Here is a 14757-nt window from a genome sequence, read left to right as displayed (position 1 = left end):
CGTTCAGAGAGAGGGTGATAGTTAACAATCAAATGCTGACATAATAAACAGGTTTTAAGTTTGCGTAGAAAAACAAGGTAGCATAAACAAAGATGTAGCTCAGGTTCCGGAGTGAATGGTCAAGAATGGAAAAGGAGAGCCCACAGTTACTGGCATAATTTAATCTAGGACCAGCCAGACATCTCAGATGGGATAAGTGGAGGCTTCTAGTTGGGGAGTAAACGTTGCGCCTATCCATTTAGAAACAATCTGAATATGGAATGATGGACACAGAGTTTTGAGATGCCCTTTTGCTTAATCAGCAGCCAATGCAGATCAATGAGAGAATTGGAGGTCTGAGAAGTGCCAAAAGCAAGATTGGAATCAGAATTCTGAAGAATTCTGAGTTGTTTCCACTGGGAACCAGGCCTCTATAGAGAGCATTAGAATGCTCTATATGTGATTGTAGAAGTGAAAAAGCAGAAATGTGGGCCGAGCAGAAAAGAAAGGCACCAGTCTGTTGGAGAAGATGATGATAATAGAGGCTGGCACATGAGGTAATACTTGTAGCTCACTCCTTGACCCTTTCTCCTGACCAATGGGAGGAAATGTCCCCAAACATTGGTAACCACTGGTAAATATCAGTGTAGTGTCTCATCACGGACAGCATGTGATGTCAAGACACATGGAGCAGCCCACAGTCATGTGACCAGAGCTAATGAAGTAGGAGGGGTCAACTATAAACAGCAGTTCGTGCCAGACCCTATCCCTGTATGGTGCGAGAAACCTGAAGGTGTCTCACTTGCTAGTCCCCAGGGATCTGTCATCCAGGTGGCCAGGACACGGCCATCGCTATTGGATCCAGTTCCTGGGGGTGGACCAGTGCAGGAGGATCACCTGGATGAGGGGTCTCTGGGGAGTGGAAGTGGGACACCATAGGGTAAGACATGGTTTCCCCTTCCTTATGACACCTTTACCCCATCCTACCCTGTAGGATACTTAGAAACTCTACCCCCCCTCCTCTTTTCCGACACAAACACTTTCTCACACTGTGAAAGACAACAGACTAACTCCAAAGCCGTTTACCTGACATGTCCCAGCACAAGGGTCAGGCAGAGTCAGGCAATTGCAGATATCTACACACACCTGACTGCTCTTTCCCTTCCCCACAGGGGTAAAAGGCAGAGCACAAGAGCACACTTTGAGCAAGGCTGAATGCACGAGGAAGCAGCCATTCCGGGATGGCAGTTCAAATGGAGGAAACAGGTGGGGAGATCTGAAAGGACGACCAGGAGGGAATTACCCTTGGCCTTTTGAACCCAGACCCGTAAAGCCTCTGAGAAAGGGAACATAAGTTCGGGGATTGCAGCTGGCGAGTGGTGTGACGGATGTCAGAGGAACATGGGACCCTCCCGCACTGCTAGCAAGGGCGGAGAGAAGCGGTTGACATCCAGGTACCGTCCTTGACTCCAGTGGCAAAAGAAACGTCAACGAGTTCAGCACAGTTGGTGAGTTGGAAGAAACTGATAGTGGATCAGACTGTGTTAGGCTCAAGGTTGCAGTGGCAACATTTTATATGAAGAAAGAAGATAATAGACAAGAGGTCTTTTGTGAGTGAAATTGGTACCAGAACCAGAGTGGTCCGGCACCACGTGGGTACTCATTTGAAGGACTCTTGCTGTTACCCCTCTCCTGAACAAAGAGGGTGTCATTGTTAAGAAGGATTTCTGAACTCTGACCTGGAGAGGCAGAGGTTCAGAAGGCCAACCTCGTTTCTTGGAACAGGGTAACCTCTGGACAAGCCAGACCAATCAGGGAGCTATGGCAGGCGGTCAAGACTAAGTCTCCAGAGGGGTGAGGGTGACTGAAAGACCTCAATGAGCACACAAAGCAAGGACACTTACAAATGACTCCAGACAGGTGTTATATTAAAAATATAGACACATTTATTACAAGGCCTTTGTAACATACACTATAGCAAAGAAGCACAGTAACACTAGAGTAAACCAATACATCACAATCAATACAATATATATACAAGACCAAAAGGGTCTAACGGGTTAAAAAGCACTAAATATGTAGACCACCTAGAAGGGGAGGAAAACAGGCAGTGCAAGTAATCGTTAGACCCAGTTCAACATCAAGAATACACCTAACTAAGAGGCAGTCCAAGCCCTACGAAGAGAGGAGCCTTATGCTCAATAGTACATACACGCGCTTGTACCAATGGACAAAATAGGGTCTCTTCAAGGGTCTCTAGCAGCTCATGAAGGTGGATAAGGCGATGAGGAACAAGTTCCCACTATTCAAGCAGGACCTCCACTTGAGGGCAGAGGCAGTTTGAGAGTGCGGGATGGAGTTGCTATTTCGCAATAGCTGCGGAAAGGAAAGGGGCCCTAAGGGGCCACTTTCTGTGTAAAAATGGGCTCCTACGCTAGGGGACACCGGTTGGGGTAAGGACTACTCACCGGTCCCCGACACAGGCAGAAGTAAATTCCGCCAGTACAGTCCACTTCGCTGGCAGCCTCGAATGCGACAATCAGGACGTCTCGACACCGTGTAGTTTCCGAGATACAGTGGGGATTCCCAAACGGGACAGCAGCGATTTCTCCGCTCCGGGTGGAGGAATCAACCCAATTCCACTGCAGCAGGCTTTGGGGTCAAGGGGGTCACAAATGCAGGGAACTTGCACAGGTTGTTGCCACAGCAGGGCAACACGATAACCGCGTTTACTCTGGTCAGGGCGCACTCGTCTCACTTCAGACCTGGGAATGCCAAGTGTACCAAATTCAGTGTGAGGGTGCCGTGTACACAGAGCAAGCAGTATACCAATTTTCGAGGGCCTCCTCGAAACCGCGGCGGTATCAGAGCAAACGTCCCGTGTAAGCTGGTCAGCCCACTGGTTGGCCCAGGGACACTTCCGAAGAGGCTTACTTGCAGGGTTTGTTGAAGGTGCCGAGAATAGTTGATCCCACTATTCCAATGGGTTGAATCGTCTTCGCAGACCTTCTAGGACGATCAGAGGCAGACGGGTCCCACAGGACGACAGCGTGCTCAGGGTGCCAAACCTTCCAGTGGTTCCTCGACTCGGCTTCTTGTTGCAGGATACTTGGCTCCTTATCCTTTGTTCGGGTGAACTCAGGAGATCGACATGGTAGTGGTGTTTTCAGCCTCCCCTTATCCAAAGTTCCCTTTGTGCCAAAACGGAGAGGACTCAATGGGAGATCTGCTCACAAACACTCACTCCATACATGAACCAATCACAGACCACAGTGGTCCCAGGCATTCAGGACACTCCAGATTCTCTGGCACCCAGGATGTGTATTAGGAACAGACATCCCAGCCCACATCCTGGAGGCACACACACAAGACATGCAGAAGCCCGCAAAAGCATTGGGTTTCACGGGAAAGTGCATGCCCAAATAAGGACTGACCCGGGTCGACTCGACCTGGGGAAGGTGAAGGGGCAAGATGGCCAAAGGACAGGACAAAGAACCTCATGGTGTGGCCATTTTGGAGCCAGGCCACCTATTCTTGCCAAATGCGGTAAACACGGTTAACATGGCAAGAAAGGGTTAAAAATATAAGAAAACGATAGCTGCCACCAGTCCTGTCTATGACACATCTGCACAGTTCAGAAAAAGTCCAGCGAGAGTTTCTAGGGCCTTTGGAATGACTAGAGACCCAAGCGTGCTGTAAGGTAAGTTACTTTGCACACTTGTTACATGTTGCACAAAAGCTGCAACATGAGGAAAGGACTAAGGGAAACTAAGTCTCCCAGTACTGACTGTCTTAAGGGCATGTCAGTTTCCCCATTAAAAGTGAGCGAAAGCCCAGAGGAGTGCAGTTTAGGGCTGTGCTTCTCTGGCAAAGTTTAGTTCAGGGTGTTAAAACAGCAGCAAAAAGTTTGGGGGTTGACACATGGAAGGAAAATTACATACAAATATGAAATCTTTCCTAACAGTAATGAACTAAAACTGGTGAAACAACAAGTACCAAGAGGCCTTAGGGCAGGCTGGCGTGAGGTGTCAAAGTGGTCATACGTGGGTCAAACCAAACCCCTTATACAGTCAAAATTCTTTGACACGTTGTGGAGGCAAACGTGAACCCAACTGAAGGATGCCTACGAATAACATTATGCTGAATGAACTGTGCGAAGCCTGACTGGGGGATTTAGAGAAAGCCTGACTGGGGGCTTTAGAGAGAGCCTGACTGGGGGCTTAAGGGAAAGCCTGACTGGGGGCTGAGACCCAGACTTAGGTAAAGGGAAGAACCTAAGGGGTCTATAATGACTTTTTGTTTAACTGTGAACTGTGGCAAATGTGTACCCGGTGGAGGGATGCAGAGAGAAAGGTAGGGGAAGGGAACCTTGCTTTCTGATGAGATTATGACATAGAGTTACTGGGGCAAATGTGAACCCGACTGATGGATGACTGCGAAGTAAGCTGAAGAGTAATACACCCATGAACCATGTGATGTTAAGTTGGAACCCGACTGAGGGTTGTCCACAGTGAGTGGTTGGTCTGAGCCCAATTGAAGGAGGCTAACGTTGAAGAGAAGGATCGGAGCCTGGACTGAGGGGGATCCAAGGGTAAAGCGTAATCGCCTGACGTGAATGCTACCAGAAGGAACTTTTTGTTTTGTTGTTTATAGCATAGTGGGCCCTATGAAACACAAGACTTTGCATGAAAGTGACTTGGTCACAGAAGGCCCCGATATCGAGGAAAGAAACTAACCTAGTACCAGAAAAGCCCAGGAGTGTGCTGTGCTCGAGTCCCGTGCTAAAAACGTGGGGAAGGGAGACCCCGGCCATAACACCCTGTTGTATTATTTTGTGAACACTTCTTTCTTTTTTTGTGTACATTATCCCACACTAGATTTGTAGCATAGCGGTAAAGAGTGGCAATATTGTTTTTTAGTATAGGCCCTTTTTATTTGACTAGACTAAACTTGGACTGTATTATTATTTTTTGATGGTCGTAGCTTGCTGCCATCTTAGATTTAGGTTTAGATCAGGCGTTAATCTCACTCATTTTTACAGTTTAATAAACACCCTTGGACTGTGATCACTTGTGTCTGTCTTTGATACCATGCCTTCCTTAAAGTGGGCTCCGTTATTGTGTGCCTGTGTGAGCTTCGCCCATGAGACAAGATAGTACACTGGCGAGGAAGGCATACACTTCCACCTGCATGCGCCTCACACAGCGTGCCAGCCCAGTGCCTGCCAGAGCACAGACCTCCGTATTCAGGCCCGCTGTCAGCGTATGCGGAAAAGAAAAGCTGGCACCCCCAGTAAACAACACATTGTGCCTCTCTGGCGCTGTAGAACGTGGCGCCGTTCACTGCTAACGTTCCCCATAGCTGGTCACGAGCCTTGCTAGGCCCATGAAGTATATGTGCCCCTGCGCTGCCCCGTCTCTAGTGACCCACTCCTGAAGAGCGTGTGCACACTGCTGCTCCTGGTAGAAGACGAGGAAGGAGCACATTAGCACGCCACTGGTCCTGGCGGGGGAAGAGAAAGGTGCACATCAGCACACCGTCACGCCTCCAAGGTGAGGGGAGCAAGCAGGCAACTGGAGGCAGGCAACACAAACCCACGTGAGGAGGGTGAAGTGAAGGAAGGAGGGAGATCCATGTTACACAAACCCGACCCCAGCCTATCCAGAGAACAATACTACAAGTGTATGGGGATATTCTGCTGTTACAGAAGCAAAGGAAAGACCCAACACATCACTTCAAGGTACTCTTCAGTACAGTGTCTTGTGAACCAAAGCACCATACAAAAGCCGACAAGCATATAACGTCTTCACACTAGCATTGGGCAAAGCCCGAGGTATAGCAGATGGTTGACCAAGCATACGCTCAGGCCCCAGCAGCACTGGCACATACAAGAGACCCCTTCCCATAATATACTTCGGTACGTGATTGGACTGTTGAGATCATGTGGAAAGATAAACCAAGTAGAGATAAACTTCACATTTCTGTTTTCATGGATGTTGTAGTTCATTTGACATTTTGTGTAAAGTCAAAGTAAGGGTTTGGCTGTTCGAGAAAAAAAAGAGTTGAGTAGAGCGTAATGCGAGTCTGTGGGTCTTGCTCTGATTACTTACCGGTAATCTTCGTTACTCCTAGTCCTACTCTTCCTCGTCACCGTACTGACACCGCACCTCTTCCTCCCTACAGGGGACGAGGGTCCCATGCTCTGGCTTGAATATGTTAAACTGGAAGCTGAGAGTTAAGGGGAGGAGTTATGCAAAAGAAATAGAAGAAGGTCCTGTGTCAGAGTCATTGGCCTCATGAAGTAAGAAGTAAGTACTGGGACGAGGAAGAGTGAACGTGGAGGTAATGACAAGCATCAGCAAGAGTCTGGGAAACTTTTATGGACACTGGTCTGACAGGGCTCCTGTGGCTGTCTCACGGACATATGGTAACCTTAGCGTTAACATTATTCATATGGCAGTTGTCATGCAAGGAAGCTCTTTATAACACCTACTACTAGAATTCATCCACAACACAACAACAACCCTATTTTAATGGCAAGATTAGCCATTATTGCTAATATTATACAGTTTGGTTGTATAATCATGATTTTGATTAGAAAAATATGTAACATAATAATACAAACATTGTTAAACGGCATTCCTCTGGATACAGACCAGTATATTAAAGTACACGTGTTGAATAAATGCAAAAACCGTATTTGCTCAACAATATAATGTTCCATTAATAAAAAAAGACAAGATAGTGTTGATGATAATTCAGACGTGGCTGAATTTAAATGATTCCACCTGCAGGGGACACACACAACCTTATTCTCTTGGCAAAAGCTTCCGTCTACTGTTCAGCAGAGGGCAAGAACAACGTGCATGGTTTGAGGTCCATGTTTGGGCCAGGCAACACGTCACGACGTCTCAACGTTCCCAGAGTAACGCCGTTGATATTAGTGCATTTTGCCTGGCATAGACATGAATGTCGCTAGGCTATTTGCTGTGTTCGCATGCGCACGCCTCTGCCGTGGGGCGACGGTAAAATACGCCGTCATGAATATGCAAAGTAACCTACTTGATATGTATGAGCTTTCGCGGGCTTTGTGATCACGTGGTCCCTTTCGCGCGAAATCTTGGTTGTTGAGGCTGCAGGGCTGAGCGCGGAGCACGGAAAGGACACGGGTTGCAGCTTTTGCATCTTCTAAAGATCACCGAACATGGCTGTGAGTGAAACGGGGCCGGTGGGAGGAGGGTCAGGGTGGGGCACTGCCTCCGGGAGGATTAGTTGTGAAGCTGCCATTTTGGGATGAATGGCTATAACGAAAGTTTTAATTGGGGGAGGGGCGCAGATGAAAGGGGATGCAGATGTTTTAGAGCTAGGCCCGGCTCAACTTCAAGATGTGTGGGGTCTGGGGGCTTATTTCAATGTGATGATGCCCCCCCCCCCTTCGCTGAGAGCATAAAATGGTACGAGGCACCTGGGGGTGCAGACATTATAATGGAGACAAATACAATAGGGGTGATATCTAGCAGCAGGGAGCTGAAACACTAAATGCCCCACGAAAAGACCCGTCTTTATCACCAAGTGGCTGACGTGGAGAAACGGCGTCAAAAGTCAACGAGGTGATAACACTTCTGTGTACCCAGAGGGAAATGACGGCTGGAAGGGCTCCAGCAAACGCAGCTTGTAAGGCGAGCGCTGCCATTTTGCTCCTTTTAAGCCCAGAACGTAATAATTTAGAAGACTAACTCTCAACATGGGGGCAGTTGCTCGGGCACCCCCCTGATACTGCTTATGTTTACATGCCTAGTCAGACTGTAAAGGGGCGCACGGCCATGCCAAGGAAGAGAACTGATAAGGGGGATGGTTGATATTAGGACTACAGTGGTAGGTTGAAATCGGGTATTAATGGGGACAGGCTGAAAGTATCCAAGTGATGTATGCTGGTATGGTTCTGTGGTCCCTGTATGATCGTAGAGGCAACCCAAGTGTCGGTGAGCTGCTTTGTTCACTCTCTGTGCAGGGATACTGGGAGAGCGGTTCCATGTAATGTCCCTGCCAAAAATGTCTCCTGGCAAAAATGTTGCAGTTTTTTGCAGAGACATTATTACATTGAAAATGTGGGGGACACCCTTGCAACCCCATATTTTTTATTTTACTAGGGGAGCAGGGAACATCCCCGTGACCAGTCACCATATACAATGTTGCCAATGGCTTTTCCTGGTAACATTATATATGGGGACGTTCTGTATAGGGACATTACCTGCTACCGGGATGTGATTGGCTACCATCAGTCTGTTGGCAGCCAATCCCATCAATGAATGGTCAGATGTGCGTGAATCTCGTTAAGATTGGTGTCATTTGACGTTGATTTTTGTTTTTTAAAAAAAATGTGGCCGTAGTCTGGGCAGGGGAGGGGCAAGGCAGTGGGCATCCAATGACATCCTCCAAATTTTGCAAAATGTAGGCAGGTACGTGAGCAGGGTATAAGGCAAAAGTGTATTGGTGGATGTGACTGGAGTGGGGGAACTGAGTCCTGGATTGGTGGTGTTTCGTGAAGCCTGCAGTTTTTCTCTTTTTATTGGGGGCGAGTGGTAGCAAAGAGATGTATTCCAATTTCCCTGCCTGGTCTTGGACAGGTCTTGTTATGTGCTTGTAGTGAGACCGATCTGGTGGGGTTCGGCCTTTTGGGTGGGTGTAACAACGGGAATATGAGGGTACTCGAGATCTGGTGTCGTATGTCAGAGAACAGAAGTTAGATGAGATGGTGTGGATTGTAACAGTCTGTGTTTATGGTTGTCTTTGGCCCAGACTTGTGCTCAGGGGTTGGTGCTACTCATTGTGGAGAGTGCGTGGCGGAAACTGAACTGATGGAATCTGGCCTCTGGAGCTATAATGTCTTTTTTTTGCTCAGGGGAAATACTCAAGACCCATGTAGTGGTGGTGAAGTTTGAGTTATAGCAGAGGTCTGCAGCCTTTGGCTTTCCAGATAAAATTCCCATGAACCATGGGCAGCAAAGTCCATGTTGCGCAATTGTGGTAGTTATCCAAAACATCTGGAGAGCCCACAGGTTGCAGACCCCTGATTTATACTGACTCCTTTGGGAACACGTATATCATGTGGATTGGTGAACAGTCCTACTTCAATGGGCTTTCTGAGCCTCCTGTTTTCCAAGGTGCATGTTCGCCTGGGTATGGTGTGGCATAGGTTGGTTGCCTGGACAGAAGCCCCCCACCCCATGCCGTTTTCATGTTCACTGTTGGGGCATTGGTATTCAAAGTGTTTTATGCTAAGCCTCCTCCCTTGAGTAAGACATTGTTACCAAGCCCCCCCTTCAATAGAAATGTTGGGGGCATGTTGCTGGAACTAGCGTGCAAGTTTTGGATGGTCTTAAGTGGTGGATTCTGGGCAGCATATATCTAGCTATTGATGGGCACGAAGCTGGAAGAATGAGGTAGCTGACAGCACAATGCAAAAATTAGATATGGGGTGTAATCCTTTGGTGACAGTGGTTTGTGGAAAGTGAGGATTTAACCCTAAAACAATGTCAAGCTCCTTTGGAGAGGTCATTCTAAAGTGATCTTGAAGTCAGTAGTGCCAACTTCACACAAGTAATCGTGCAAAATCGCTACCTATTAAAATTCGTTGTTTCTAAGCTCACTCATCTTTGGGCTATCATACCCATCCGTTGGCTGAATCCATCTCCCCTGCTAGCCCTCCTCACACTAAGATCCAAAGGTTTCCTCAACCCAACCCCACCACCCACCTGCTGCCTCTGGCTCATTCACTCTGCTATATAGGGAGTTCCTGGATGGAGATATGATTACTTGTGTGAAGTTGGCATGTGCAACTAGGTAAGCATCGTGGATTTTTGCAGAGTGTAGGGTTAACAAGCACCTTACCTTGCTGACGGCAGCAAAGGAGTAGGGAGTGATTCTAGGGGGACGGATATCCAGCTCGCTGAGGACTGGGATGACTAAGTAATTTTACTTGTGTGAAGGGTGATATGGGGATGTATTTTGCGTATGTTCAGGAGTAGCAATAGGAGTCGATGAAGTGCGTTTGGGTCTTAAGTCGCGTACCCCTTCTCGTCAAGATTTTGACACTTGAGGGCTGGAATAGGGATAATGGATGAGGGAAAAGAGGTGTGATATTGGTGGCCGGAGAATTCTTTTAGTGGAATTATGTACCTGGCAACTCAGTGCCATTTGGCAATGGGTTTCAGAGAGGAAGGTAGGTTATGTGAGATTACAACTCAGGACTGAACAAAGAATACTCTTTGCTTACTAACACCAAGTGCCTGATAGGAGATGATTTTCAATGTGGTGTAGAGGATGAGGGATTTGTAAAGAGTCTCCTCACTGCTCCAGAAAATGCGAGGATGATGCCCGGGAAGCAAAGACGCAAGTCTGGCAGCAGGAGGTACGGCTGTGTTGGAGGTGCCAGAGAGATCAAGGAGAATGCCTCTTTGCTTTGAGCACCTTTGGCAGCGCAAGCGAATAGCTAATAGTCAATATTGATCAGCAATTACTTTTACACATTTACAGATGGCGGCGGTATTCCCCAGAAGGGTGCCTGTACAATAGCATAAAGAGAACACGAGTGAGTGATTCAGTTTTTGAGGGTGTGAACAAAGTAGGACATAGAGAAGGGACAAGCCAATAAAAATATATAAAACGGGTGAGTTGCAAAGAAATCTACCTGGTGGAAGTCCTTCAAACGGAAGGGGATCACTGTACCAATATACCCCATTAATTGTATGGGGCACTGGAGGGGAATGGTAGGTCAGAACTATGACTGGGAAAGAGGCTGCGAGAAGAGCGTTCATGACTTGAGATGGGCTAAGGCAGGTGTTAGGCAAGATTTTCTTTTTGCACCTTTCGCTTCATAGTTTGCTTTGGGACTTTTTGCTTAGTTTGAACTATGCCCTAACCTTGGAGGTTAGTAACTTTCTGCTATACTTCCTTTACCTGTTTTTGTTCATTCTTATGGGTAAAATGACTAGTTTCTCGGACTTAGTACTGAGAGAATTTCTCTTTTGGAATTTTTCATTTTACAATTGCATTAATCCACTTACAGTGAAGTGAAGCTAGGATACTTGGTATCCTTATAACGTTTTACCTAATTGCTTTTTGGTTACTTTGATAAAGTTCCTAAGACACGCTGGTGGCAGCTGTGATTTTTGAGCTTTTGTATTTACTGCAAATGGCTGCTAAAGTGGCTACATTCCTAAGATGTCTGTACCACAGGATTTGCGCTTGTACTTGGTCCATATTATTATGGTTTGGCCTTCTTCCTGCCTCCTCTGTCAGGAAATGCAATATATGGTAACCCGTGGGAAAGCTGCTTTCATGGGGTTTGGCTGTGAGAGCGAGAGGAGGGGGTTGGTACTATCTGGTCCCTGTCAAATCCTCTGGCATCCCGAAAGTCTGTTGCTGGGCAGATGTGATGACTAGTGGTTGTCCATGATTTGACAACCCTGGGCTGTTTGTGGCTTTGGGCTTGCTCCTAGACTGAATTGAGGGTGGGGAGGAAGGGCTCCTGCAACTGTTCGACTTATCGTTGAAACCAAGACTTCTACGGAAGGCGACCCCCTGCTGCTGACCCGTATTGACTCCAGTGATTGGCCCTGTGGAGCCCTGCTCAATCCCAGAAGTCCCTATTTGGTGCCTCAACCCTTGGACTAGTGGGAACAACGTCTTGGCCCGTGGTTGAGGAATCGTGCCTTGGTAGCCTTTGGAAGTGTCTCTGGACCACTCTGGACGACTATCTCACTCCTGGGTTACTGTGCTGCAGCGGTCGCTGTTCAACTCGTGCCATGGAACTTGAGATCCTCAGCTTATGATATGTCACCTGTTGCGATTTCAGTCATCTCACGTCAAGGGAAGCTGTGCTAGGTCTGCGTCTGAGTTTACTGCTGTACGATAACCTGTTACCGTCTGACCGCAGTGACCACCGCTGGAACACGTCTTCTCTAGTCTTGGGGTGTCTTGAGCCGGTCTGCCCCGCAGAGGTCTTCGGGTCTCCTCGTTTTAGGTCTTCTACTGGAAGCGGTCTCGAATGGATTCCTGTTCACCGTGACTGACAAACTATATCCCAACACCGGAAGTGAACTCTGAACCAAGGGCTGAAGATTGCCCCCAGCGAATTCCAGAATGCCTGCAGTGGTGTCTGGAAAAAAGTCTTTGAGTCGGTATGAGGGGGCAAGTTAAGATACCAGTTTCTGCCCACGCCTCTCCATACAATAGCATTGGGTGAAAAGCCCATGTCCCCAACTCCTTCTGACCTAGCCTCTATTTGTTAAACCTGGTTTAAGGATCCTTCCCTAGGACTTGATGTGGGATTGGTATAGTGGGGGCACTTATTTGATTTTGGGAAAATGCTTGTATAACTTTTAAGCACCAACACACTGCATCATTTTGACGTAAACTCACTTGAAGTTATAATCTGGAGCTTGTGAGTTTTGGGCTCAAGACCCTACATCATTTTAGGGTTGGACTCATTAGCGAGTGAAGCTGTTCTTGTATTGGTGCCACCAGTTTTCTTCTTGCACCAGACTTCTCGCTCGTATTGCACTTGTAACTAATTCCTGTGCAATTCTGTTCTACTGGTGAATGTGTATATATTTTCTGTATTGTTTTGATTGACAATACATTCCTCTTTTATTTTATGCTTTGTGTAACTAAAGGTTTAATAACTTAATGTCTGACTAGAATTAATGGTGGTGTTCTGTGTGGACTAATTGTAGCCCTGGCCCACTTTCACACTGGGACTAAGCCTTGACTGCTCGCTCACCTACCTGGATTGGGTTTTGGCTAACCTCTGTCTTCTCTGTTCACTGTATATAGGATGGCCTCCCAAACCTCCCCGCCAGGGGCTGATTTTTAGAAATCCATCTTAACTGCACACGAGGCTGCAAGGCAGTCGTGTGACTTTTTTGAGATTACAAGCCTGCAACTGGAAGGGAGTATTGAGTTGCGACGGGTATTGTGGCTATCGGGGAGCAGGGTAGCGATTGACATGAAATGGTCTACCAGGTGGGTGCAAGGCTATGCATGGTGCATGGCTGTGTGGCTTTGAGAGGGGTGTACGCAGCATGCATGGGACTGTTTGAGGGAAGAGTATGTATGTGAAGGCAGGATGGTGTATTGTGGGGGATTTCTTGCTTGCTTGAACCCCACATCTCTCCTGGCATGACTTTCAAGTGTCTCGTTTCTGAATGTATATTGTGTTGTTGCTGGTGGCATGCTCTATTCTACTGATGTGCATCCACCCATGATTGTCCACAAGCACTACCATGTTGACATTTATTAAAACATGTCTGAAGTTAAAAAGCTGGGTTTTGGAGAACAAATGATTTTGTGAACGTGTACTCCTTGTTTTCGGGCTGGCATAGGACCAGAGATGACTTGGATTTTTTCAAAACGAATATCCAATGTTTGACTCCTCTTCCTAGATTCACGTTATTAGTCAATGTATTTCGTGTTCCTCCCTTCTTGGGTGTACCTTGTCAATAGCCTCTTTTCGAATTTAATCAGACCATGAAATCACAACTAAGGAAACTGCTTTTTTAACTGGTTTAATCTACAGTCGACTGATTTAAATAGTGCTTCACGCCAGCATGTCTTATTGACTTAATAATTTTATATTTCAGTCGTTTTTGACCTGTTCGAAAATGTTACCTTTATACATTCTTTTTAATGTTACATGGTTAGCAATATGTACCTGAGGTCGCCATTACTGGTTGGTAAAGGCCCTTGCACCTGAGCACCGCGAGGGCCTTTTTGCAGGTCCCATGCTTTTACCAGCCAGTAATGCTCGCCGCTGAGGTGTAAATGGCTATAGGCAAGAGTAGACAAAGAAATTTCAGATTTGCGCCAAGATCACACTCATTCTCTTCGAAAAGGGACTGACCTTTGTAGGTTTTTTAAAATCTTTTTTTTTATATATGTCTTTGGCGGGAGTTAAGGCAGGTATGGGAATGTAAGAGAGATGGGTGTGATAGGAAGAATGCATTGGGTCCAATCTGATATGAAAATACTGACGGCGTTGACAGGGGATCCGTTACTACCATCTAGTAGTTCCCTGCCTCCTGATTGGCACTTGTCCCTGGATTCTAGTATCAGGAATTGGATAGGTCTTTACCAATGGATCACTTGTTTCCAGCTGACCTGTGATTTCATTAGAACCAGTAGTCTTCAAATGTTGTACTGGAAACATGTATTGTCGCTGCATTCTGGGTAAACGCAGCAGTACATCTCGTGGTGTCAGTGGTCCATATTGGTAACATTGGCGACTGCCACTTTCCTTCTCTAGGATTCATCAGAGTCCTTCAATGTGGCGACCAGCCCCAGCCGTGTCTCCCGGCGCGGGGATGCCCTCACTTCCAGTCCTGGCCGTGACCTGCCACCGTTTGAAGATGAATCTGAAGGTATCCTGGGAGATGTTCTCCCCGACGAGGAGGAAGATGGAGAGGAATTGATTGGAGATGGCATGGAAAGGTACAACATTTTGAGTAGTTCAAACACAATTGTCATGCAGCTGTTTTAATCAGCCAGTTCATTTCTCATGATACATTTTAGAATACACAGTAAGCTTCAAAGTTAGAAGAATCATTTTTTAAATGTATAAATGACTAATTCAGGGTTCCAAATTGCTGGCAGCTATTTAGCTCCTGTTTGGCTTGACACCAACAGCTACCAGGAGCTACTTCTGACTCCCCAGGCCCTGCAAACATACCTAGGTGACCTTAACTCTGTTTGCGATTGTGTGAATTAGCATATGGGCAG

General features: G+C 46.9%; 1 protein-coding gene across 1 annotated transcript in view; it reads left to right on the top strand.

Moving 5' to 3' along the window:
* The first annotated feature begins 7074 nt into the window (after positions 1-7074).
* The window catches only part of MCM2 (minichromosome maintenance complex component 2), a 48594-nt gene continuing 40911 nt past the window's right edge, over positions 7075-14757 (top strand). Inside the window, exons 1-2 of the mRNA XM_069643374.1 lie at positions 7075-7189; positions 14285-14469. Coding sequence (XP_069499475.1) covers positions 7184-7189; positions 14285-14469 — 191 coding nt within the window. The 5' untranslated portion in view covers positions 7075-7183. The remainder of the gene's footprint in view (positions 7190-14284; positions 14470-14757) is intronic.

Source organism: Ambystoma mexicanum, chromosome 2p (genome assembly GCF_040938575.1).
Source record: "Ambystoma mexicanum isolate Mex_15411 chromosome 2p, UKY_AmexF1_1, whole genome shotgun sequence".
Classification (NCBI taxonomy): Eukaryota; Metazoa; Chordata; class Amphibia; order Caudata; family Ambystomatidae; genus Ambystoma; species Ambystoma mexicanum.
The sequence above is the reverse complement of the archived record's forward strand: the minus strand, read 5'-3'. Positions and strand labels throughout refer to the sequence as shown.